At 39.8% G+C, this 24,921-nt stretch overlaps 1 protein-coding gene across 1 annotated transcript; it reads right to left on the bottom strand.

Moving 5' to 3' along the window:
• Positions 1-21,371: 21,371 nt before the first annotated feature.
• Positions 21,372-23,946, bottom strand: PSBX (photosystem II subunit X). The gene is made up of 2 exons (XM_086787564.1): positions 23,667-23,946; positions 21,372-21,710 (listed from the first exon to the last, which is right to left on the bottom strand). Exons 1-2 carry the CDS (start codon positions 23,834-23,836, stop codon positions 21,494-21,496), a joined length of 387 nt encoding a protein of 128 aa, XP_086643690.1. The 5' UTR covers positions 23,837-23,946; the 3' UTR covers positions 21,372-21,493.
• Positions 23,947-24,921: the final 975 nt, after the last annotated feature.

Here is a 24,921-nt window from a genome sequence, read left to right as displayed (position 1 = left end):
CATGATCCTGTCTTTACAGAGGTCTGGCGTGCTGTACGCGTACGCACTTTGTCACAGTCGCGCCCACCTTCCTCGCGCCGACACGTAATGCTAGTCCGGAGAGACTGGCCGTAGTAGGTGCGGCGGGTAGCGAAGCGAGAGTTAGTCCGGAGAGGCTAGCTGAGTCTTCGGGGTATAGTTATGATAGTCCAAGTGCGGGTCATCCTGGGATTTAGAAGACCTATGCACTATTAAAAAGACAGTTTTATTGGCCTGGTTTATTTAAGAACGCCCAAACTTATGTGCTAAAATGCAGTAAGTACCAGGTCAATAAACATGAACGTCTTAAGGTTGGAGGACTACTCCGTCCACTGGAGATTCCTCAAGGGAAATGGGAAGCATTTCCATGGATTTCATTACCGGTTTACCCAAGACGAGTCGAGGGAATGACTCGGTGTGGGTGGTAGTGAACAGGTTAACTAAAATGGCAAAGTTTATTGCCACGAAGAAAACTGTTAAAACACCAGAGTTGGCAAAACACTTTATTGAACATCTCTACAAGCTATATGGCCTGCCCGCAGATATAGTGTCAGATAGAGATAAAAAGTTCAACAGTCATTTTTGGAGGGAAATCTTCAAAAAGTTGGATACTACTCTGAGTATGAGTACGGTAGATCATCCAGCGTCTGATGGTCAAACAGAAAGGGTTAACCAAATACTCGAGGATATGTTGCGTTCTTATGTCAGTAAGAAGCAATCTAATTGGAAAGAGTACTTGCCCTTATTGGAGTTTGCCTATAACAGCTCCAAACACTCAGCGACTGGATTTACACCATTCATGTTAATGTATGGATTCTAGCTGAGATCTCCGATGGCTGTAGGCCTAGAAAAGGAGAAGATTCAATCTGTCAAGGATTCCCTTGAAGATATGAATGATATGCTCAAAGCTGCACGCGAGAGCATTCGTAGCGCACAGGATCGCGCTAAAACATTTGCCGATAAAGGACGCAGACAAGTGACCTTTGCAGAAGGTGACTTTGTATTTTTAAAGGTTCCTGCGCAGTCAGCAACCATGAAAACGGAAAGTGTGATAAACTTTCTCCTAGATATTGCGGTCCTTTCAAGGTCCTTAAGAAGATTGGGGATGTAGCCTACAAACTTGAGTTACCCGAGAGTTCTCAAGTTCATCCTGTCTTCCATGTTAGTAAACTGAAGAAATCAGTTCACGGGTTAGAGAACGTAGTTTCTCTAGATATTTTGGTGGAATTGATCACTCCACCAAAGATACCACATGAACCGGAAAGGATTCTTGAGTATCGTGACAGACAAACCCGACATAAAGTGTACCAGGAGGTACTTGTTAAATGGACAGATAGGGATGAGGAGGTGTCAACCTGGGAACGCCGTAGTGCAATTTCCAAAAGATTTCCCCAGTTTGTTTTCGAGGACGAAAACTCTTCTTAAGGGGGGGGTAATGTCACGTAGGCTGTAACGCCTGTGACCGACGGCAGACCGGATGGCCATGTCCGGGGTTCAGTGGGAGAGGACGCCCATGCGGAGTCATGGGCGGCCAGGCTAGTGTGGACGGCAGGCCACACACTATATAGCCTGGGGGATGAGGGGCAATCCTCATTCTTCCTCTATGGCTGGGTGGTGAGCCAGAGGCCGTCCCCTCTTGTGGTAATGCCCGTATAGCGGCGTTACGGGAATGTAACACATTTGATCCATATACACTCAATTATTGCTGTAAAATATGCCCTGTGCTCAGCTTCATGTTCAAAATGGCCACTCTTGGTTGGTCGCTATGATATACATGAATCACCAAGATGGAAGCAAAAGCCGCTTGTGGGGATACCTTGGTATCATAACATTCTACCCAAATCTGAATCACTAAAAGCATGCAATTGTGACTCACCCCCTTGGGATATCTAAGGAATTGGGTGCCTGGAAGTAGCGAAAACTCGCTTGACCACCTGCCAATCCTTGGTACATGGGCAATGCATAAATCAACTCAACTGTGACACCCCATATTGAATGTCTGGCCATGCATTGCATAAGTAGATTAAACATCCACAATAACTTGGTAAAAGACTCTCTAGAATTTTGAATGCTAAGCCTATAACTTATCTCAAGTGGTATAGAGAGATGCTTACAATCCTCAAGAGTGAACCTTTTAAGTAGTCTCAGTATGTACTTCATGACAATCCCATCATCACCCTGTAAGAGCTGAATGCCCAAATAATGATGCAATGAGCCCATATGTAACATGTCAAAAGACGCCTGTAATTCAACCTTGAAGGCTGAAATCTGGGCATGTTATCAACGTATTAAATGATGACCAATAAATCCTCTTTTATCTTTTTGACATAGAGGGTTCTCTCTATTGGACTATTGCAAAACCCATGTGCAACCAAGTATGCATGTATCTTCTTGTACTATGCTATGGAAGCTTGCTTAAGGCTATATAAAGCTTTTAGTAACCTGCACACTTTGTTCTACTAACCCTTTGAACAAAACCACGAGGTTAATTTCCTCGGCAGCATCGCCTACGAGGCAGGTAATTAAGTGCCTACGAGCATTAGAAAATTGGTAACTATAGGAGGATCTTGGGCCAAAGGCCAGTAAAAAAGAACCATGAGGTTGAGATACATACATCTCCTCATGCAAATCATTGTTCAAGAAGGTGGTTTTGATATCCAACTGATGCACATTCCATCCATGATGTGTAACCCCCATGGCAATACACCTAATGGTAGTCATGAGAAGTGGGAGAAAAGGTCTCATCATAATCAATGCGCTTATGCTGAGCATAAACCTTTGCAACAAGACTCGCCTTATAGCGGTCAATGCTACCATCTACCTTATGGTTGAGCTTGTAAACCCACTTCATACCAATGAATTTCTTGCCATGATGCAAATCAACCAAATACCAAGTGTCATTCTTGAGGGCGCATCATGTATGGAATGCATCCATTGATCATCTTCATGTGCTTCCTTAAAGGAAGTGGGTTCCTTGTCACATTATAAGTGGTGGAAATGAGAGCATGATCCACATAATATCTAGATGCATAATCACATGTCATGGAATATATCTCACAACCATCTTGGCACCTATTTGGATGCTTGAATGGCTGTCAGTTCCTCATTCACCACATCATCCACAATAGCCTCATCTAAGGCCTAATCTATGGGATATAAATGGGCTAAATCTCAGCCAAAGCACGCTAATTTTCACCTTTTGGGGGCTGAATTTCGGCACCCTATTGATGAGCACCAGAATGCTCCACATGTGGCAATCCCAGATTGTGCAAGGGAAGAAAGGCATTGAAGAGATATTGTGAGCATATAACTTGCTGTTCCTTCACAAGAAGGCATGGGATGAATTGAGCTTTCCATAAAACCACATCTCTAATCACCAAAATCCACTTTGTAGCCAAATGGTAGAGTCTATACCCCTTGCCTTTTCCAAATTGTATCACAAAAATGCATTTTACCGCCTTATCATTAAGCTTATTTTGGTGTTGCTTAGGTGCAAGAGCATAAGCAAGACACCCTAACACACACATTTGAGCCACTGAGGGCTTCTTGCCATTCTAATCTTCATAAGGAGTCAATGTCCGCAAAGCTTTAGTGGGGCACCTGCTTTGCTGAGCACATAAGTGACACACATAATGTCCTCCATCCAAAAACTGTGAGGAAAAGCTTGCCTCCTCACCATGCAACATGCCATATCCACAAGAGAATTGCTTTCATTTACTAAGGTGTGTAGGGCACCGTACATTGGTGTTTTATGTCTCTCTCAAACATATATGCAGTAAACTCTTTGACATATACTCCCCCCGTTGATCTGTATGAAGGGTACCAACATTGCATGCAGACACATTTTCTGCCATAGAAAGGAAGTGTCTAAAGCATGTAAAAACCTATGAATTTTGCTTCAAGGGATACATTGAGGCATTCCTGGAGTAGTCATCAATGAAATTCACAAAATAGAGGTATCTCCTAATAGATATAGGACCACATACATCACTGTGTATAAGTTATAATTTCTAGACATCCCCTATTGATCCATCTTTTGGAAATGATCTTTCAAGAATAATGACCATTGCATCTTGCCCGAAATGCACCCCTCATATATATGTTTTATGGGGAGCCTCAAGATGCGACAACTCTGACACCATTTCTTACCTCGTAAGGCACAAAAAATTACCAAAATTCAAGTGACCAAGGTAGGCATGCCATAGCTTTGCGTCACTTATAGCACATGTGGCAATAAAATTCAATAAGTGTCATGTGACAACCTTTCATATACATCCACTTCGATCATGAACTGTGAATGTGTTATATATGAATCTAACAACTAGACCTCTGCTAGTAATGGTAGAGACTGACTGTTTTTTTCCTCCTCCAGCCTCTTCTTGCATTCATTGATATAATGCATATTTAGATGACTCCTTCTTAGCACTAGGTATTGATGCATCAACTACAGCCATGATTGAATCTTTCTTCTTTTCCTTCTCTAGCCTCTTCCTACATTCATTGATGTAATGCCTATGTTTGTGGCAATAGTTGCACTTACCCTTCTTCTTTAGCTTCTCGCCCTCTTTCATCGCAACCTTGCCAAAATATTGGGCTGAATCTGACTTTGGCTTGTAGCCACCTTGTGAAGAAGCTTTGCCTTTACATTTTTAACTAGCAAGAAAATACTAGTCAATCATGATTGCTCTTCTTGCAAGAGCACATAAACTAGCTCGTTCATAAGAGAGGGCACTAGGATTACCCTTCATTCATGAGCCAAATGGTAGAGGCAAAACTCTTGTAAGAATTTGGAAATACATTGAGAACTATAGGTAGCAATGAAGTGTCAGGATAGATCTCATTAATGTTAGCAAGCTGCTCTTTGAAATCTTTGATCCTTGTGTATCCACCATAGAGTCTCCCCTCATTCACGTGCTTGGACTCCAATTATGTGCATTGATAGGCAACTCTGCGTGCCTTATTACACAATTGATAAAGTGCTGCAAGTGCATCCCAAGCCTGGTTGGCAGCCTTGCATAAACAAGTGTGCAAAATAATGGCCCACTTCATAGACAAAGCAAGCAAAGCATGCGCTTGTGCATTTGTGCCATCATATCTGACTTGATCCAAAGTAGGAGGAGTAGGTGGAGCTATGACGTTAGAGTCCTTTTTGTATTTGAACGACCTATTATGGTTGTAGCATATTGCTGTAGTAGTGAGGTAGGAGGGCATGCCTCAATTGCAATAACCACATTCCATAGCCCTTTGGCAACCAATACATGATAGTTGGTGCCATCTCTAGCATATTGCTGTACTAGTGAGGCAGGAGGGCATGCCTCAATTGCAATAACCAAATTCGGCAACCAATACATGATAGTTGGTGCCATCTCTAACTTGTCTTTTGCTGACAACATCCCAAATACATCATTGCCAGCCATGTCTCTCCACACACTTGTCTACCCCATATAAATGTCACAACACCAATGTACTATAGATACACCCAATATACACACTGAATGACAACTGAGGAAGGTGCTAAGTATACCATTGATGTAAGGACCTGCAAATATAATGACAAGAGAATGGGTAACAGAAAGTATCTGAAATGAGAGTTATTGATGAAAGAATGCCAAATTTAAGAGTGATCAGGGTGTCGAATGTTGATGCCATCACCACAAGAAGGTATCCCGCCGAAGAGTCCCGAATGTATCCCCGAGCTTGGTTCAGCTTTGTTTTTGAAAAGTTGAAAATTTACAGGAGGTTTTTGGATGCCCAAATGAACTTCGATTTGTGAGTTCTTTGGCTTGGGAGAATATATATATTTTAAAAATATTCTTAAAATCTAGCTCTACATAGGTGGCAATGTGGCTGAGCCAAATTCAGCTTTGCACAGGCACACGGTCGAGCAACATCGTGGTTGAATTTGGCCGAGCTGCCAAAATTTGGGTGTCGAATGATAGAAATCACAAAATACCCAAAAAAAAAAAATTTTATTTGAAGGTTCTCAAATTAGATATGCTAGGCAAGCTGCTATGTGTCTATGGCTTTACTAATCCCAAAAAAATGTAAAAATCTTCTTTCGAAAATTGAGTGCTCCTAATAGTGTTTGCATGGACTGAAAATCAGCCCCTAGCTACACCAAGAGTAGGGTTTTCCAATGGGAACCCTATTCATGGGGCCTATAAGAAGCCTAATAGGATCCCTTTTTTTGAAGCCAGGAAAGGTGACAAAATAGGCTACAAATACAAAAAGGAGCTACAGCTTGTAGCACACTTGTGTGCACTCCATTTTCAACAGCCAATGAGCTGAAAATTGAGAGAGCATCCAGTTTTCAAGATGTAGTGAGGGAAAACTGAGGTAAAATAAAAAATACTAAAAATTTAGGAAACTCTAAAACTAAAACCTTAATGTAGTCATCAGGAGGGAAGTCCTAACAATGGAGGAGAAATCTACTGTGATACCAAATGTTGGATGACCTGTAGATTTAGGATTAGAGTTTGTTATTGTAAACCCTAACCCTCCAGTTTGAAGAACCTCGTTTGATCATCGATGAACAAGAAGAAATTATTCCATATTCAATCATTGACCACCATCAACAGACTACAATTTTCAAGAACCATCCTATTGAAGATGCTAGGTGGATGCCTAAGCGGTTTTTCTATCAATATTATCTAGATCTTTTTAGTTCATATCAGCAGACACACAACTAAGGTCAGTTGTAATCCAAGCAAGAGGGAATGTTCCACGCACGATGTGTACTCTCTCTCTGTGGTGCACTGGGGACACCTAGTGTGTCATTATATTTAGCTTGGTATCGTGGGTGATTCTATTTAATACTTAATGCTGAATATATACTTGTGGAGAGTGAGATTGTTATGTTTTTGCTTGTACCATACATGTGAGCATTGATTTATGGAGTGACTCCAAACAATTCCATATTCACATGATACATGTTAGTATTGTTTTATTGAGTGATTCCAATTTAATTAGACCTAACATTGTGGATTGTATGAGTATAGACTATAAGTACAAGGTTAACAATGATGACAATGATGGACACTAGACGTGAATTTTTGCCTAGGCACGTATATTATTTTCGGCTTAGTGTATATATGTGCGCCATTTTGGAAATGTTTTTGGCTTAGTGCACATATGTGCACCATTTTGGAATTAATATGGCTAGGCCCATTGTAGATACTTATTGGGCAAAGGATTTATGAATTTGATACCTTAGAGTTTGAACAAAGGTTACAACACCATTTTAGATAATTTGGGAAAATCCCACAACTTTGGGACCAATTTCAAAGTCTCCTCACCCCTTTTTTCCCATTAAATTTGGAAAAATTTCATATAATTTGGGACTTTTAAAAAAATTTAACTTAGAAAGTTGTGTGTAGGATTTGTTACTTGGTTGGTCACTTTGCAGGCAAAGAGATAGATAAATTCTCATGAAATTGGTGGTGTTAAGAAACACCTTTTTTTGTTGTTGTAGAGAGTCGATGTTGATTCAGGTGTTGACAAACACCTCATACAATGATTTCCTTTGATAAAAGAGTTGATAAATCCCTAGCATCCATATATGATCCATTGTACCTACATATTGTTATAAAAGCAACATCCAAGAATAGCACACAACAATACCCCAATTCAATTAAGAAAATAAAGGTCATATGGAGTGTACAAATAATTAGATAAAAATCTATATGACCATGTGGTCATAGGCCTTACCATTCACCATACTTGAAAGTAGAAATAACAGCATATGGGAAACTACAAAATAAATTGGGAATTTTCTAGAATAAAGTGTGAGCCAACACATATCATAAGAGGAACACAAGTAATCTAGTTTTCAATTGCTACCAATAAGCTAGTCTACACTTTCTCCATTGCATTGGTTGGGATATTAACTATTTCTGGAATTCTTTTGCCCCTTGGAATCCATGACCAAACCACAACATCAACAAACTCCCATCTCTTTGGGTCAGCTAAGTTGCAGCAACAATTCTTTTCACAACAACCTTCATATAGTTTGGCTATTGTAGGGTTTTTCTTCCTATTTTTTGGTGCTCAATACTGAATGAAAAATTTCTTGTAGTTAGGGGATGAGCTATCCAGCTCAACATTTCCTAGCCATATTGGGTACCCAAGCTCTCCTGGCCTCACAAGAACAAAGTCACCTTTTTTCACATCAATATGTGGTTTAAAACCATCCTTGGGCCTCCCACTTAGAGGACCACAATAGTGGTCATTCCACTCCTCGTATCCTTGGAACTCATCTAGCTCTTCTTCTATTTGTTGCATATGGTGGGTTCCTGCAGTCTTTGGCCAAAACCCTCTGTAATTCCCAACGCACTTGTTGGTGGGCTTCTGTAGCTCATCAACTATATTCTTCCAGTATGAAATAACCAGCTCAATGTATTGTGTACATGCTGCTTTCTTTCCCTTCTTCTACGACCACTTTTGCCAAAACTCTAGGTAGCCCCTGATCCCTTGAACCACCGCCGGATTGTCCCTCACATAGTTAGCTTTAGGCATCACATCAGGGAAACCTGATGGTAGCATTGGTTTCCCTTCATTGTCTCTCTTCCACAACTCAATTTCTCCTTCTTTTTGCATCCAATCGAGTGATTTTGGGTGGACTTTGTACTACATTATCGGAATTTCCTCTTGCATAAAAAAATGAAATTGTAAGGGTTTTGAGTGTCCCACTAGATTGTCTTTCCCATCGCATATGTACTCGTTAACAAAGGCTTTGAAGTCTGGAACTTGTGCAACTTCTCTGAAAGCATGCTAAACAATGCGTGTATGTCCTCATGTGTATGAAAAAGAAACCCAACTGCACTATTTTGAAAACCCCTCTAGCAACTAGCAAGGACAAGTAAGCAAACAAATAACGACTCTTATTTTCAGCTGCACAATTATCCAATTGTAGCAGAATATTCTCTGGCAATGTGTGAAATGTAGGCTTGGGTTGGGCATTTGAAATAGACTCATCAGTAGATGTTGATTGTTGGAGTTGAGAACCTTTAGTAACCTCTTAATGATCGGATTCTAACGACTGCTGAACACTTGAAGCTACCTTATTACCTCCTTCAATAGTTAATACTGACCTTTTAGTTGTAGAAACAACCAAGTCACTCATGCCTCTCATTTTGTAATGGTGGTCTAGAGCTTTTCTTGAGTTCAATGCTTTGAATAATGCGATGTTGCTACATGGCATACCATCATTGCATAGATCTCCTAGGTCATATGCTTCATTCCTTTCCAAATTTTGTAAGCACAATGCAAGTGAACCAATTGTGGCATTGGGGTCTGAGGGCCACAAAAACCGATAGCAGTCAATGATACTTGTAGATGATATGAACTATCATACTCTTTTGATTTGGTATTGCAGTCTTCTTCTTGTCCATTTTATCATGAATAATGCACAAATATTTAGCACGTTGCATCTGTGAGAACTTACGCCATGTGTAGTAGACATTTCTACAACTTTGTTGTTGCATCATGTGTACTCTTCGATCTTCCTTTAGCTGCTCGATCATGTCCTCGTCCTTTGTTGATTCTTCCGATTGTGTCATGACAACATAATTATCGGGAGCCTAGAGAGCTCAACAGTCCAGGCAAGGCCCGGGCGGGGTTTAGGAAGAGTGGCCGGGCACTAGTGAGAGTGGCCGAGCACGTGAAGAGGTGACTAGCTAATAAAAGAGGGGCATCTAGGTACGGAGGGTCTAGAGTTTATTTTGGGTATGGTTGGGAGGAGAACCAAGAGATCTCAGCACCCTTGTGTTGGCGAAGAAGTCGTGCAAGTGAGGCTACCCTTACACTGGTATCAAAGCTTACATCTTGAACGTGTGGATCACTATGAATTCTAGAGGAGTCCGCCGTGTGTCTGCATAAGTCAGTTGGAATTGCTTAGCATTGTTGCTAGAACTGCCATAAATAGCATCGCAGGAGCAGCCAAAGCTATTGTTGGCGGCGGGCAAGCAATTATAGTAGCCAGCTTATGCCCCAACGCTATTGGCTAGCACAAAAGTGTAAGCGTAGCCAAAGCTATTGGGTAGCATAAGCGTCAGCGCCTTGGGGAGACATACGCCCTCGCCTGTCATCTTTGAAGGGTCTTAACCTTTGAAGTTTGGAGGCCATTCCCACAGTGAATTGTTCCAGAGGAATTTTGAGCCTTTTTACGACGATCGAGAGGTGTTTCACCACACGACAACTCTCAGCTTTGCATACCGTACTGGTGATTTCACTTTGAGCTAACAATTTGATTGGTTTCCAAGAGCTTGGACTTGAGATTGGTGCTTGTGTTTATTCTCTTGCATCGAATTTAGAGGGTTCATATGGAGTCTAATAACCCTAATGAGTCCGTAAGTGGAGATCCTAGTCGTTTGCTCGACACGGAAAAGACAGTGACTAATCCTGATGTCGCGATGATCGATGATGATCTTCTTAATGATAATTTGGTCATCACAAAACAATTTAAGGCTCTCGAGTCCCGTACTTTTTTGGACATTGAGGGCAAGTACGATAAGATACTCCTCTTTCTTCAGGAGTTAAAGGATAATATGCAAGCTTCTACCACTGTAAGTGCTTTAATGGGAGGGATGACAGTGGCTCCCACACCCAAGGGACAACGTGAATGTCGGTACATCTCACTCCAGAGATGCTGCTGTTATTCTAAAAGATCTAAAACCTCAGACTTTTAATGGGGAGGAGAAAGAACGTAATAAGGATGCGGTCAACACTTTTTTACAAAGGTGGTAGGATTTGCATCAATTGCGTCATACTCCAGAGGAGATACGCGTGCTTGAAGCGAGCTTAACTCTTGGAGGTAAAGCATACAAGTGGTGGAAGAGCTTGGAGTCCGAAAATCGGCCTACTATATGGGCTGAATTTGAAAGTGCATTCATGAAAGAATTTCTTCCCGAAAATGAGATGGATCATGATTGGGAAGCATGGGACAATTGTGAGATGAGAAATCTCACATTGACTCAGTATATTTCCAATTATAGAGAAATAATTCTCAAGTTGAAAGGTATAGATGACTTTCAAAAAATTTGTGGATTTATTCGTGGATTAGACTTGGACTATAAGAATCAAGCTAAGCAAAATGAGCTGAAAACTTTATAAGAAGTAATTAAATTTGCTTAGATTATCAATGACACTGTCGCTCAGAAAGAAAAAGCGTGCGTAGAATGCACAATGGACATCTAGTGTGTTCCAGGGTTCTAAACATCAAGTTAAAAATAAAAGAAAAGGACCTAACCAAAAGAACGACCAAACTAAGAAATCTAAAGGACCACAAAAATTTTTAAAGCATGAATATTTTGAAAGAGCTAAAAAAGAAAATTTATGTTTTCACTGCATGGAAAAGGGTCATAGTAAACTACAGTGTCCTAAGCTAAAAGAAAATGACAAGAACCAGTGTGATCAAAATAAAGAAAAGAAAGTGCACACTATTCAAGTACTCCCTCTAGCGAATTCTCGTAAGTTTAAAGAGGTTCAAGTTTATCATGCTAATTCTACTCATGCGTGTTGTGTCATATCATTGATGTGGGTGCCAAAATTTGGACCACATGAGTTGGTTCGAATGTATGGTCACGTTAAAGGTCACAAGGTACAAGTTATGATTGATGATAGTGCCACACACAATTTCTTGAACTATAATTTAGTCAAGAAATTAAAGTTGCCGCAAAGTTCAAGTGATCATAAGTATGTGGTTTCTTTGATTAACGGCTATGAATAAAGATGTCTGGGATACAGTAGTTTATAATCTCCCATTAGTCATTCAAGGTCATGAGATGCATTTGGATTTTCAAGTTATGCATATCACTCAAGCGGATGTTATTCTAAGTCATGAGTGGTTATATAACATTGGTCCATCTTTCTCTAGAAGTTATTTGCATAATTCTTTTGAGTTTGAAGTAGATGGAAAGAAAGTGCGCTTGTAAGGTGAACATGTTGTACCCTCCTCACCTCTTATATGCTCCATGTGAAACTTAATCGCCTTGTACAAGCTAATGAAGTAGAAAACATCTTTTTGTGCTAAATGAGTATTGATGATGTCATTTCCTTTTTCGCATGTGAAAACATAAGTGGTTTGAGTGAGCATAGTGTTTACGACTTCTTTTCAATCAAAGCATGTTAACAAAAAAAAAGTTAATGAATCCTTAAAGCAATTGTTACAACAATTTAAATGTGTTTCCAAATGAATTACCCGAAGGATTACCTCCTATCCGCAATGTTGAGCATCCAATTGAAGTAATACCTTGCTCAAAGCCAATAAGTAAGCCTCCTTATCGGCTTAGTTTTAAGGAAGCACAAGAAGTAGAATGACAGCTAAAGGAATACTTTAAAAGTGGATTCATTCGACCTAGCGCTTCACCTTGGGCTTCACCAATTCTATTTGTGAAGAAAAAAGATGGGTCTATGTGATTATGCGTAGACTACCGTGGTTTAAATCAAATCATGATTACGAATAAGTACCCTTTGCCACACGAATAGATGAGTTGTTTGATCAACTCCAAGGGGAAAAGTACTTTACGAAAATCAATCTACAATCCGGATATCATCAAGTGAGAATTTGGGAAGCGGATGTTCAAAAGATTGCTTTTTGAACTAAGTTTGGTCACTATGAGTTTTGAGTCATGCCCTTCGGTTTGACTAATGCTCCAGCCACATTCATGACACTCATGGATAGTGTCTTGAAACCCTATTTAGGAAAATTTATCGTGGTTGTCCTAGACGATAGCCCGATCTACAGTTGTACTAAGAAAGAACATCTCGAAAACTTTACGGCAAGTATTAGAGTTACTTAGGAAGCATTCACTTATGCCAAAGAGAGTAAATGTGAATTCTTCATAAAAGAAATTCAATACTTAGGCCATATAATCTCAGAAGATGGCATTCGTATGGATCCAACAAAAGTTGAAGCCATATTGAAATGGCCACATCACACAAACTTAGAAGAATTACAATTTTTTCGTGTTTTGTCTGGATTCTATAGAAAGTATGTTCGAGATTATGCTAAGATAGCTGTTCTGATGACGGATCATCTTAAAGGAAAGGAAAAGACCTCGTTTGGGGAGATTCCCAGCAAAGAAGTTTTGAAAAACTTAAGGTCAATAAAGCAGAATGCCTAAAGGTAGGTGGCTTACTAAGTCGACTAGAGATCCCAAATGACAAGTAGGAGAGTATCTCAATGAACTTTATAGTTGGATTACCTAAAACAAATAGAGGCCACGATTCGGTTTGGGTGGTCATGGATAGGTTGACTAAAATGTGTCGGTTTATTCCGACAAAAAACGATAGTGACTAATGCCTCAATTATCAAGGCTATTCATTGAAAATATCTATCGATTATATGGCTTACCTACCGATATAGTTAGTGATAGAGATACAAAGTTTAATACTCATTTCTGGCATACTATGTTCAAGATATTGGACACCATGCTAAGTATGAGTACGACTGATCATCCTCAAAGTGATGGTCAATTCGAGAGAGTCAACCGAGTCTTGGAAGACATGCTATGAGCATATGTAAGCAAAAAGCAAACCAATTGGGTAGAATATTTGCCCATATTGGAATTTACTTATAATAGTGCCAAACATTCAACAACGGGATTTAGTCCATTTATGTTGATGTATGGTTTTCAACCATGAGCTCTAGTGGCCGTTGGACTCGAGAAAGAAAAGATACAAAAGGTTAAAGATTTTCTTCAAGATCTCTAGGAGATGACGAAAATTGCAAAAGATAATGTTAAGAGAGCTCAGGATTGTGCTAAACATTATGCAGATAAAGATCGTAGACAAATCATCGTTAAGGAAGGTGATAAAGTGTTTTAAAGGTTCCCGCACACTCCGAATCTTTAAAAATGGGGAGAAGGCCGAAGCTATCTCCAAGGTATTGTGGTCCATTTACAACACTTAAAAAAGTAGGTGGTGTTGCTTATAAGTTAGCTTTACCAGAAAGCTCTAAAGTTTATCTAGTTTTTCAAAGTCAGTAAACTAAAAAAGAAGTTGGATGATAATGATAATCTCGTCAGTCAAGAGACATTAGTAGAACATATCGAACCCCCATCCTTACCACAACGCGAACCAGAAAAAGTCTTGGATTTCTGTTAAAACCCTAAAGATCTCTCTAGCTAATAACCATACATAAACATGCATGAACCAGACATATACTCATCCACTCGACCACCCCCGAGCCCAAGGGTGCACACATAAATACAATGAAGTATCACATATCTTACCTTAGTGTCCCATACCACCAAGAGATATGACTTCACTCCAGCAGCACATAGCTCTAGCATGAAATGGCAAGAGAGTAGACATAATGCTCTACATAATAGAACATGCCCCTATTATATACGAGGGCCCTCAAGTGACTGTTGACTCTCCATTTCCATGTGTGACCCTTGGTTGCCTAACCCTAACCTCAACCCAAGATTAGACCTAACCCTTGACCCACTAGAGCATGTTCCCATGCTCCTATGTTCACATGCCTTGGATGGGTTAGACTCCTAGCATATGCACATATAATACTTCCCCTCTCTCAAAACATTTCACTCTTGCAATGAAAAGAAAGAAAACTGCGCTGAACATTCTCAACTGACTCCCAAGTTGAATCCTCAATTTCCCTGTCTTTCCACTTAATTTTAACCTCACGGATTAAGCGACTACGAAGTTTCCTTTCCCTGAACTCAAGTACCTTTTCAAGTTCATGTGGAACATAAGACAAATCTTCAACTTCAACGAGTTCTTGAGGAGTAACTGTGTTATCCTCACCTCCCAGTTTCTCTTTTAGTCTACTAACATGAAAGAGTGGATGAACTCTGACATGTGGAGGTAGTTTTAATTCATCCGCAAACCGTGCCAATCTGACGTATAACTCGGAATGGACCATAATATCTAGGAGATAATTTTGAGCACTTTCCTGTTGACAAAGTCTGAAAATCTTTAGGAACTTTTAAATAAACCAACGCTCCTGGCTCAAAAGACCGAGGTGAGCATCCCCTATCAGCATAAAACCATGCTCTATCATCCTGAGCACTCCTCCTGATAGAATCTTGAACTTGGGTCAGTATTTCCTGCATATCTTGCAAGAAATCTAATGCATCAAGCTCAATGTCCTTAAGAGACCAGCATCAACAGGTGCCTTGGGTTGATACCCATACATAAGCATGAACGGACTATAACCAATAGTGGCCGAATGCTTATAATTGTTATAGGCAAATTCCATCATTGGAAGATATTTTTCCCAACTTGATGGTTTTCCAAAGACATATGCACGAAGCATATCCTCTACAATCTGATTCACACGCTTTGTTACTGTGGGTGATCAGAGGAACTCATACTCAAAGTAGTTTCCAATTTCTTGAAAACTTCCTCCCAAAAATGAGCCGTGAATTTAGAGTCTTGATCGCTCACAATATCAAAAGGTAGACCATACAGTCTAAACAGTTTCTCGACAAATTGGTAAGCCAATTTCGAAGCTTTAACTATTGTCTTTGTGGGTAAAAACCTAGCCATCTTTGTCAATCTATCCACACGACTACCCAAATGGCATTGTGACCCCTGTTGGTACATGGAAGTACCATAATGAAATCCATGGAAATACTTTTCCACTTTCAAGACGGAATATCTAAAGGATATAATAACCCAACAGATTTAAGGTGCTCAGTCTTATTAATCTGACACTGATGACATTTGACCACATAATTCTGAACAAAATCCTTCATTTTTGGCCAATAAAAAGTCCTTCTAACCAAAGCCAAGGTATGCTGTATGCCCGGATGTCCTGTTGATGGTGCATCATGGCACTCAAATAGGATCCTCAGTTTAATTTCCAACACATCCGGTACACAAACCTTATCATTTTAGAATAAAAGACCATTTCGAATAAAAAATTGGTTGGCCTTTCCTTGATTCACCAGGTTTTGATCTACCTCAGAGTTAGACCTTAATTTTGCCAAATTCCAATATTTTCCAAAAGGAAATATCTATAATGCATCTTCCCCTGAGTGAATCGTACAAGTTAGAAGTAATTTTGTGAAGCTAAGTTCATTAACTTCACTAATTCAACTCAACGCATCAGCAATGCTATTCAAGCTACCTTTTCTATATTTAATCATGAAATCAAAGTGTTGCATCAATTCAGCCCATCTGGCCTTTCTGCCCTTCAAGTTTGGTTAATCACAAATGAATTGCAAAGATTGATGATCTGTCAAGACCATAAATTGAGACCCGTAAAGATACTATCTCCATGCCTTTAAAGCATAAATGATCGCATACAACTCTTTCTCCTGAACTGGGTACCTAGTTTGTGCATCGTTGAGTTTCTTACTCTCGAAGGGCACATGCTTCCCATCCTGGAACAAAGTTGCACCTACCGCAAAATCACTAGCATCAGTCTCTACAATGTAAGGCCTGCTAGGATCTGGTAAGGCTAACACAGGAGCATCTCAAACTTTATATTTCAAAGTATCAAAAGTTTCCTGTAGCTTCTCATTCCACTCAATCGGAGAATTAGACTTCTTATTTTTACCCTTAGGAAGGTTGGTAAAAGACACTGCCAACTTTGAATAATCCTTGACAGATTTTTGAAGAAATACCACGAAACCTAAGAAAGATCTTAACTCCCTGACTGTACGTGGAACTGGCCATTCCAAAACCTCTTGGATACAATCCAAATGTATACTTAAGCTATCTCGAGAGATCTTATGACCTAAGTATAACAATTCCTTTTTAAAGAAATCACACTTAGATAATTTACAATATAATTTCTCCTTCTTTAGCCTTCCTAGAACCTCTTTAAGATGATTCTCATGCTCAGCCAAAGTTTCACTATATATATCAAAATATCATCTAAGAAAAATACACCACATTTTTCTAACAGATCGCGAAATATATCATTCATCATCTATTGGAAAGTTGCTGGTGCATTAGTGAGACCAAAGGGTAACACAAAAAATTCATAATGGCCATAACGTGTCCTAAAAGAAGTTTTAGGAACATCTTCCTTTGCAATATGGATCTAATGATAACCGATTCACAAATCAAGCTTTGTGAAATACTTAGCTCCTTGCAACCTATCAAGAAAATTGTCTGATCTAGGTAATGGGTATTTGTTTTTAATTGTATTTTTTTAAAGACGTTTGTAATCAATACACATCTGCCAGGTACCTTGATATTTTTTCTTAACCAAAAGAACTGGTTCCCCCAAGAAGTCTTACTTGGTCTAATTTGGCCCATCCTCAAGTATTTAGCTAGTTGCTTTGCTACCTTGTCTTCCTCAGTTTGGCTAAGTCTATATGGAGGAATACTAATAGGTTATGCACCTGGCACTAGCTTAATTTTATGGTCCACCTCTCGTTTAATTGTAGGAGGTAATCCATGAGGTAACTCATCATGAAATACATCCTGAAATTTGCTCTTAATGGAATTTAACACTTTACTTTCCCAAACATCCAAAGAAACAACGTTTACATCAAAATGAACACATAAAGACACTAGATCCATAACCAATTGGAAAAGTTCATAGTTAAAAAGCTTTTTCATTAACTCAAGCTCATTAATAAAAGTTTCCTTGGGTACAACAATGTTTCCCTTAAGAGTAACAAGGTTTCCATTGTCATGGAAAGACATCAAATGTTTGACTCAATCAACAGAAAAATCCTTATTTTTTTATGAAACCATTCCATCCCTAGAATGATGTCTACATGACCCAAGCTCATGACATGAAAATCAAGTCTATCTGAGTACAACTGGATTTCTAATGGTAGTTTTGACACCTTTTTGTCCTAGAATTGGACTTGTCCTCCAGCCATCCTAACCTTGTATATGTGATAATTCTGTGTGGTTTCCAGCTTCATTCTCTGTACCATAATATTGTCAATATCAATAAAAATGTGAGTACTACCAGGATCAAACAAAATATGAACCTGACCTCCATTTATTGATCCATAAACACGAAATAATTTGTTCGGACAAAAACGTCTTTACTGAACGTACAATCTGAACATTGGCTTCCTTCAAGATGCGTAATATTCACCTCAGAAAATTTACCTTGGAGTTCTGTAATGTGTACAAATTTCTTTAGTATGAACTTCTTCGCGGTGCCGCCTTTTGTCCAGGTGCCGAAGGTGCTGTAGCTCCATTTCAAAGAACAAAATTTCTTCGTGTGTCCCTTTTTCTTATATTTGAAACATGTGATATTATCCTTGCTCACAAATTTCTGCTTCTTGTTGGCGTTGTCAGAATTCTTTGGTTTTGGTGGGAAAACCAACTTTCTTTTTTGTCCACTATTTGAAAAAGTGAACGTGGATTTCTTTTCATTAGACGATGGTTTTTAAGTGTTGGCACCAACCATAGTCTTATGAAAAACTTGAGCTGCCTGAATAGCATCCTCAACCATTTTGACCTTGCATTTCTTTACCTCGTACAGTGATAGTCATGAGCTAGACCATTGATGAAAATCCCACACAAGGTAGGATCATTAGACTTGGCTTTGGCAGCCAATTGTCTAAACTTCTGCACATAATTGTCAAAAGATTGTTTTCCCATGCTATTTTTAACAATCTTGGAAATTATTTTGAATTCATCCTCTCGTTGGACAAACTCTTTTTTAAAAGCTTCCTCAAAACTTTGCCAAGTGGTAGGAATGGAATCATCTTTGAGATCCTTCCACCAAGTTAATGCCTTTTTGTTAAAACCCTAAGATCTCTCTAGATAATCAACATGCATAAACATGCATAAATTAGGCATAAACTCTACCACACCCAACCACCCCCGAGCCCAAGTATTGCACACATGAAATATAATGGAGTACCACATACCTTAACCTTGGTCTGTTGCTGGTATATTAGTGAGACCAAAGGGTAACACTAAAAATTCATAATGGCCATATCTTGTCCTAAAAGCAATTTTAGGAACATCTTTCTTTGCTATACGGATTTGATGATAACCGGTTCACAAGTCAAACTTTGTAAAACACTTAGCTCCATGCAACCTATCAATAAGATCATCTGATTTAGGTAATGGGGTATCTATTTTTAATTGTAACCTTGTTAAGACATTTATAATCAATACACATCCTCCAGGTACCTTGATCCTTTTTCTCAACCAGGAGATCTGGTGCACCCCAAGGAGACTTACTTGGTCTAATTTGACCCATCCTTAAATATTCAGCTAGTTGTTTGGCTACCTCATCCTCCTCAGATTGGCTAAGCCGATACGGAGGAATACTAATAGGTTCTGTCCCTGGTACTAGCTGTATTTTATGGTCCACCTCTCGTTTAGGAGGTAATCCATGAGGCAATTCATCAGGAAATACATCCTGAAATTTGCTTTTAATGGAACTTAACACTTTACTTTCCCAAACATCTAAAGAAATAGTGTTTGCATCAAAATGAATACACGAAGACACTGGATCCATAAGCAACTGGAAAAGTTCATAGTTAAAAATATCTTCCATTAATTCCAGCTCACTGCTCATTGATAAAAATTTCCTTGGGTATAACAATGTTTCCTTTAAGAGTTACAAGGCTTCCATTGTGATGGAAAGACATCAAATGTTTGACCCAATCAATAGAAAAATTCTTATTTTTGCTATGAAACCATTCCATTCCCAAAATTATATCCACATGACCCAAGCTCATGACATGGAAATCAAGCCTATCTGAGTACAACTGGATGTCTAATGGTAGTTTTGACACCTTCTTGTCCCAAAATTGGACTTATCCTCCAGCCATCCTGACCTTGTGCATGTGATCATTCTGCATGGTTTCTAGCTTCATCTTTGCCTCTAAGAAAAATTCATGTTTTCTACATGAAAAGGAGGGGGGGCACTTTTTATACTTAAAAATGATTTCATACCTCTTATATCTTTACGTAACTTTACCATAGTCATCTCAAGTTGGTAGCCCACCATATCTTTAAATAACTTCACTTTAATCCTTATTCAAAAAACATTGATTTTCTCATGCACTCAACCACCTTACCTACATCCACACATACATCTAGTTATGTTAAGCTTAGCTTGTCAAAGTGCATTGTTTATCTATGTGGAGCCTATAATAGTGAAGTTCAAGCTAAAGCCTCATCTCATTTGGATTGTGATAAAGTCTTTAATCTCTAGCTTAAAGGTGACATTTTCTTCCTGGTTCTATCTTTGTGGGGTCTATATTAGTGAAGGTGGAACTAAAGCCTCAACCCATTTGGATTGTGATTAAGTCTTTAATCTCTACCTTATAGGTGACATTTTCTTCATGGTTCTAACCAATCCCTTATCAAAGTTGAACTCTACTTCACAAAAGATTGTTACATGTTTGTTTGAGAGCTATGTGTTATCTAGTTGGAGGTTTAAAATGACTCTTGAACCCTTTCGCAGATCAAACATACAACTTTACAAAAAATGGCCATAAACAAACTACACAATCATTCTAAGCGTTTAAAGTGCAATTACTCCATTACTTAATACATAGATATATGGTTTTCTCATAGGTTCCACTATCTAGAGCTTACACCCCTCTCTCTCTCTCTCTCTCACACACACACACTCCCCCCACACGTGTGTAGTGTCATAATCTCTTTCACACTCACAAAGTTTTCCTTGATTGTTGCAGCTTATCTTGTTTTTGTGGTGATAAAACTTAAAAACGTACATTCTTTTCACATATAAATCTTACGAACCTACATTTTATTCACATATAAAACTTATGAACCTATATTTCATTCACATATACCTATTTAACTAATATGTTTTTCTACCAGCAACGATAAAATAATGCGCTTGTTATTTATGCCGAACATTAGATTATATATATATATATATATATATATATATATGTACATTTACATATCTTTTGATTCTACCACCTCATATATCTTCTATTTTGGTATGGCTTCGTATTCTAGTATTGGTAAAAGAATATTTGATTGATATTCTCCCAAAACAAATATATGAAAAGTGCTTGATTATTAATTTATCGTAGGTATTAATTAGATGGGCTGATTAACGGCATGACCTTAAGTCAACCATAATCAAACAGGCCTCACACAGCAGAGGCTCTTGCAAGATAAGCTTAATCAAGATACTTAAATGAAATTTGAAGTTGAAAGAGAGAAAGAAATGCTTGATAATCTCAATCAAAATGGTTATGTAGACATGCATGTTCTAATTTCCTGTCATGAACACACCTATGGATGCATGTAATAGCTACCTCTGCAAAAAAGGACTAAACTACTTACAATGCAAACTGGCTGGCACTTGCACATTGCTTGCAAGAAGATGCCTTCCCACGTTGTTGAAAGATTTATTCAATAGTAATAGATCAAAACAAGTCGCATTGGGAGGTGAAAGAAGCCCAAAGGGGTAAATAAATCAGATAATGTATTGCAAGCCCTGGAGTTGCACAAGTACTTTTACATTGCCACTAGGGGAAACCCACCACTTCCATTGGGAAAAATGCGCCATTTTCCGAGCCTAGTCGTACATTCACTTCCTCTTGACAGGGTCGAAGGTGGACACTGCCGCGACGGCTCCCCCTATCACAACAAGGACAACACCCCCTGCTACCACACTGAGAAGCAAGTTTTTCAGCGAAGGCGAGACTCCGGGAGCCGCAGCTTCGGCAATCTCCGGAATCACAGCTGCTGCTAGTAAAGCAAGGGCTGTTGGGCCAGCAACATCCATTTCTTTCCTGGACCCAGAACTGCACATCAACAAACATGTGATAATCATACAAACTTATCAAAACCTGTCAACTTAATCCATGAAAATGTATCCTAAATACGCAATATCATCAAACTTGACCCTTAGCCACGTGTCTTAACACCTCCCCATGTATCATACACTTAGCAGGAGTAACCACGTGCCATAAGAAACAAGCTTTAGCATAGATATACAAGCATCAAGACACCCAGTGACAGTAGATAATGCTCATCAAAACTATTGACAAATCAAAAAGCCTTAAAATAGGAATGCCCCAAATAATAGCTTAGTATGACCCTTATGATCACAATGCATAAACTGCATCATCCAAATCATGCAACTCTGGTACAATTACTTGAGTAAGACCCTCATCAAGCTGCAATGCACAATCACACATCATCTCCAACATGAAACCTCACCCTGAACCCATGCTATGGTATGCACGACTACAGTGAAACATATCCTGCATCAGATCCAAAGGACAGATAAACCTGCACTACAGAAACAACCAAGGCTAGGCAGCAATAGCTAGGCAGCAATACCCAGAGATTGACCTCAACCTACCTCCCTAAGCCTGCCATTGCTCAAAAGCTCGGAACCCTGATGCCAAGGAATGACGAAACTCTAGAACATCTGAGCAAGGGTAGGAGGCAATAGCCAAGGAATAATAGACCTCACGTGTGAGGTATGCCCAGGACAGCTGAGCAAGGGTATGCCACAATTGCTATGGCCCCATTTAAAGACACGGTTAGACACTGTCCCAACAAAGCTCCCACATCAAGACACACACCCAGTGACAGTAGATATTGCTCATCAAAACTATTGACAAATCAAAAAGCCTTAAAATAGGAATGCCCCAAATAACAGCTTAGTATGACCCTTATGATCACAATGCATAAACCGCATCATCCACATCATGTGACTCTTGTACAATTACTTGAGTAAGACCCTCATCAAGCTGCAATGCACAATCACACATCATCTCCAACATGAAGCCTCACCCTGAACCCATGCTATGGTATGCACAACTACAGTGAAACATATCCTGCATCAGATCCAAAGGACAGATAAACCTGCACTACAGAAACAACCAAGGCTAGGCAGCAATACCCAGAGATTGACCTCAACCTGCCTCCGTAAGCCTGCCATTGCTCAAAAGCTCGGAACCCTGATGCCAAGGAATGACGAAACTCTATAACATCTGAGCAAGGGTAGGAGGCAATAGCCAAGGAATAATAGACCTCACGTGTGAGGTATCCCCAGGACAGCTGAGCAAGGGTATGCCACAAGTGCTATGGCCCCATTTAAAAATACGGTTAGACACTGTCCCAACAAAGCTCCCACATCCTTCACGCTACTACCTTTAGCCTGCCATTGCTCACAAATGAGGAACCCTGATGCCAACAGATGATAAGCTCACATCTGAGGCACCCCTAGAACAGCTGAGCAAGGGAATGTAGCAATCGCCATAGCCAAATCTAACATGGGAAAACATTAGCTCAACGAGCCCCTGATACCAACAGATGATAAACTCACATTTGAGGCACCCCTAGAACAGCTGAGCAAGGGAATGTATCAATCGCCATAGCCAAATCTAACATGGGAAGACATTAGCTCAACGAGCCCCTGACATTCTTCAAAATCGTGCTGAGAGATCACGTACACAAAGAATCTCAATAAATCAAGAGACACTAAATCCTCACATGCCAGATAAATGAGAGACAATAGCAGCCCAGGGCGTAGTTACACCTAGCTCTTCCTACATACATAAAACCCTCTCCATACCTCTCACACCGAGACCCTCTGACAGTAGACACAAACCCTAATCATTGACTGCATCAGTAGGGAATGTAGAAAAGCTTCGCAAAGCCATTACATGCCTCAAAACTATGAAAAAAATTCTAGCAAAATGCAGAATGTAGCATTAACAAGAGGATTAAAATAATGAAGTACATGCCTCATGGAGACGCGGCAGCCGTTGGAGACGAGCTTGAGGGGGGAGCAGACTTTGGCAGGAGCCAGCGAGCTGAGGCCATGGCGAGGGAGAACTCTGGATTCGATGGTGCTGCTGGAGCACGCGAGGTTCAGGGAGGTAGAAGCAGCAGAGGCAACGGTGGAAGCAGCCATGGCAACACTTCAAGGGTTGGTGCAGTCTTGGTGATTGATCCTGGACTATCTTCCTTCCCTTTGCTAAATTTTCATGTTTTGTGGGCCTTAAAAGCAAAGGATAAGAAGCCCTCCAATCAACTCCCTCCCATATTCGCCCATGTGATAAGACTTTGCCCCCTTGTAGGCCTTGAATTTTTGTTGCTCCACCAAAATAACTATTATTGGGAACTTCAAGTGGCTTTCACACTTGTCCTTGGACTTTCCATCAAGCGATCACCATGCTTGTTGACAGGGCTGGACGGTGTTGTTATCCCAAGTGGCATGCCCCATCATGGCCACAAAAAGGTGATTCTTGTCGGACGACCCAACCCCGAATACGGGTTGGGGGCAATGCATAGGGCCAATAGAGCTGCTCCTTGCCACGGGGCGAGCGAGCCTAGCACAAGGCACATGGGAGGGAGCCACTTTGTTGCTGTTCGAGTGTTGCTTGTGAAGGCCTTGTGGCTTTTCCACAACCAAGCATGCGCCCACTGTAAAGGTAGGCTCACAACATGTGGGGACGTTGTGGAGCCAACCTTAGCCCACATGGCATTCTGTATATCCAAATGTAATCAAATGTAAGTAGGTGATCTCAAATGCAAAAGTATGATGCCAATATAAAAAAAATCTCCTTGCAAGTAGGTCAATGTTCAAAAGAGTTTTTAAGTTGAACCTTACATGAATACCTTTCACTATGTTTTGAAGAGGTATTAGTTTGAGCAAGCATTTTCTTCATTCTTTTTCCCAATTATAACTTCTTGTTGATTGTGAGTGATGACACTAGTTAGTGATGTAGTTTTAGTTACATACAGCACATGATTGTGTAGTAGCGACGACTATGGTGAGCTAGACTATTTATCATGATCATTCGTAATCTTCATCTGCTTGTGCATAAGGCATTCTTAGCCACTGCGTCTCTTTGAGACTTTTGTCTTGCCAGTGGACTTGCTTCTTAGTGTTAGACCTTGAAAGCATGGAATTTGGCTTGCTATTTGTGTCATAATTATAGCTAAGTCTAAAATCAGTTGTCTTTGGAAGCACATATCTGTTGCCAAATCCTTCAA

This window comes from Cibotium barometz, chromosome 51, assembly GCF_041138505.1.
Source record: "Cibotium barometz isolate CiBa-2024 chromosome 51, ASM4113850v1, whole genome shotgun sequence".
Classification (NCBI taxonomy): Eukaryota; Viridiplantae; Streptophyta; class Polypodiopsida; order Cyatheales; family Cibotiaceae; genus Cibotium; species Cibotium barometz.
The sequence above is the reverse complement of the archived record's forward strand: the minus strand, read 5'-3'. Positions and strand labels throughout refer to the sequence as shown.

Bases quoted from the DNA above. Each gene is read 5' to 3' on its own strand.
- PSBX (XM_086787564.1), bottom strand. From the start codon at position 23,836: ATGGCTGCTTCCACCGTTGCCTCTGCTGCTTCTACCTCCCTGAACCTC. The intron at 21,711-23,666 runs GCATGTACTTCA...GTTGATGTGCAG, and splicing joins GGCTGCCGCGTCTCCATGAG to TTCTGGGTCCAGGAAAGAAA.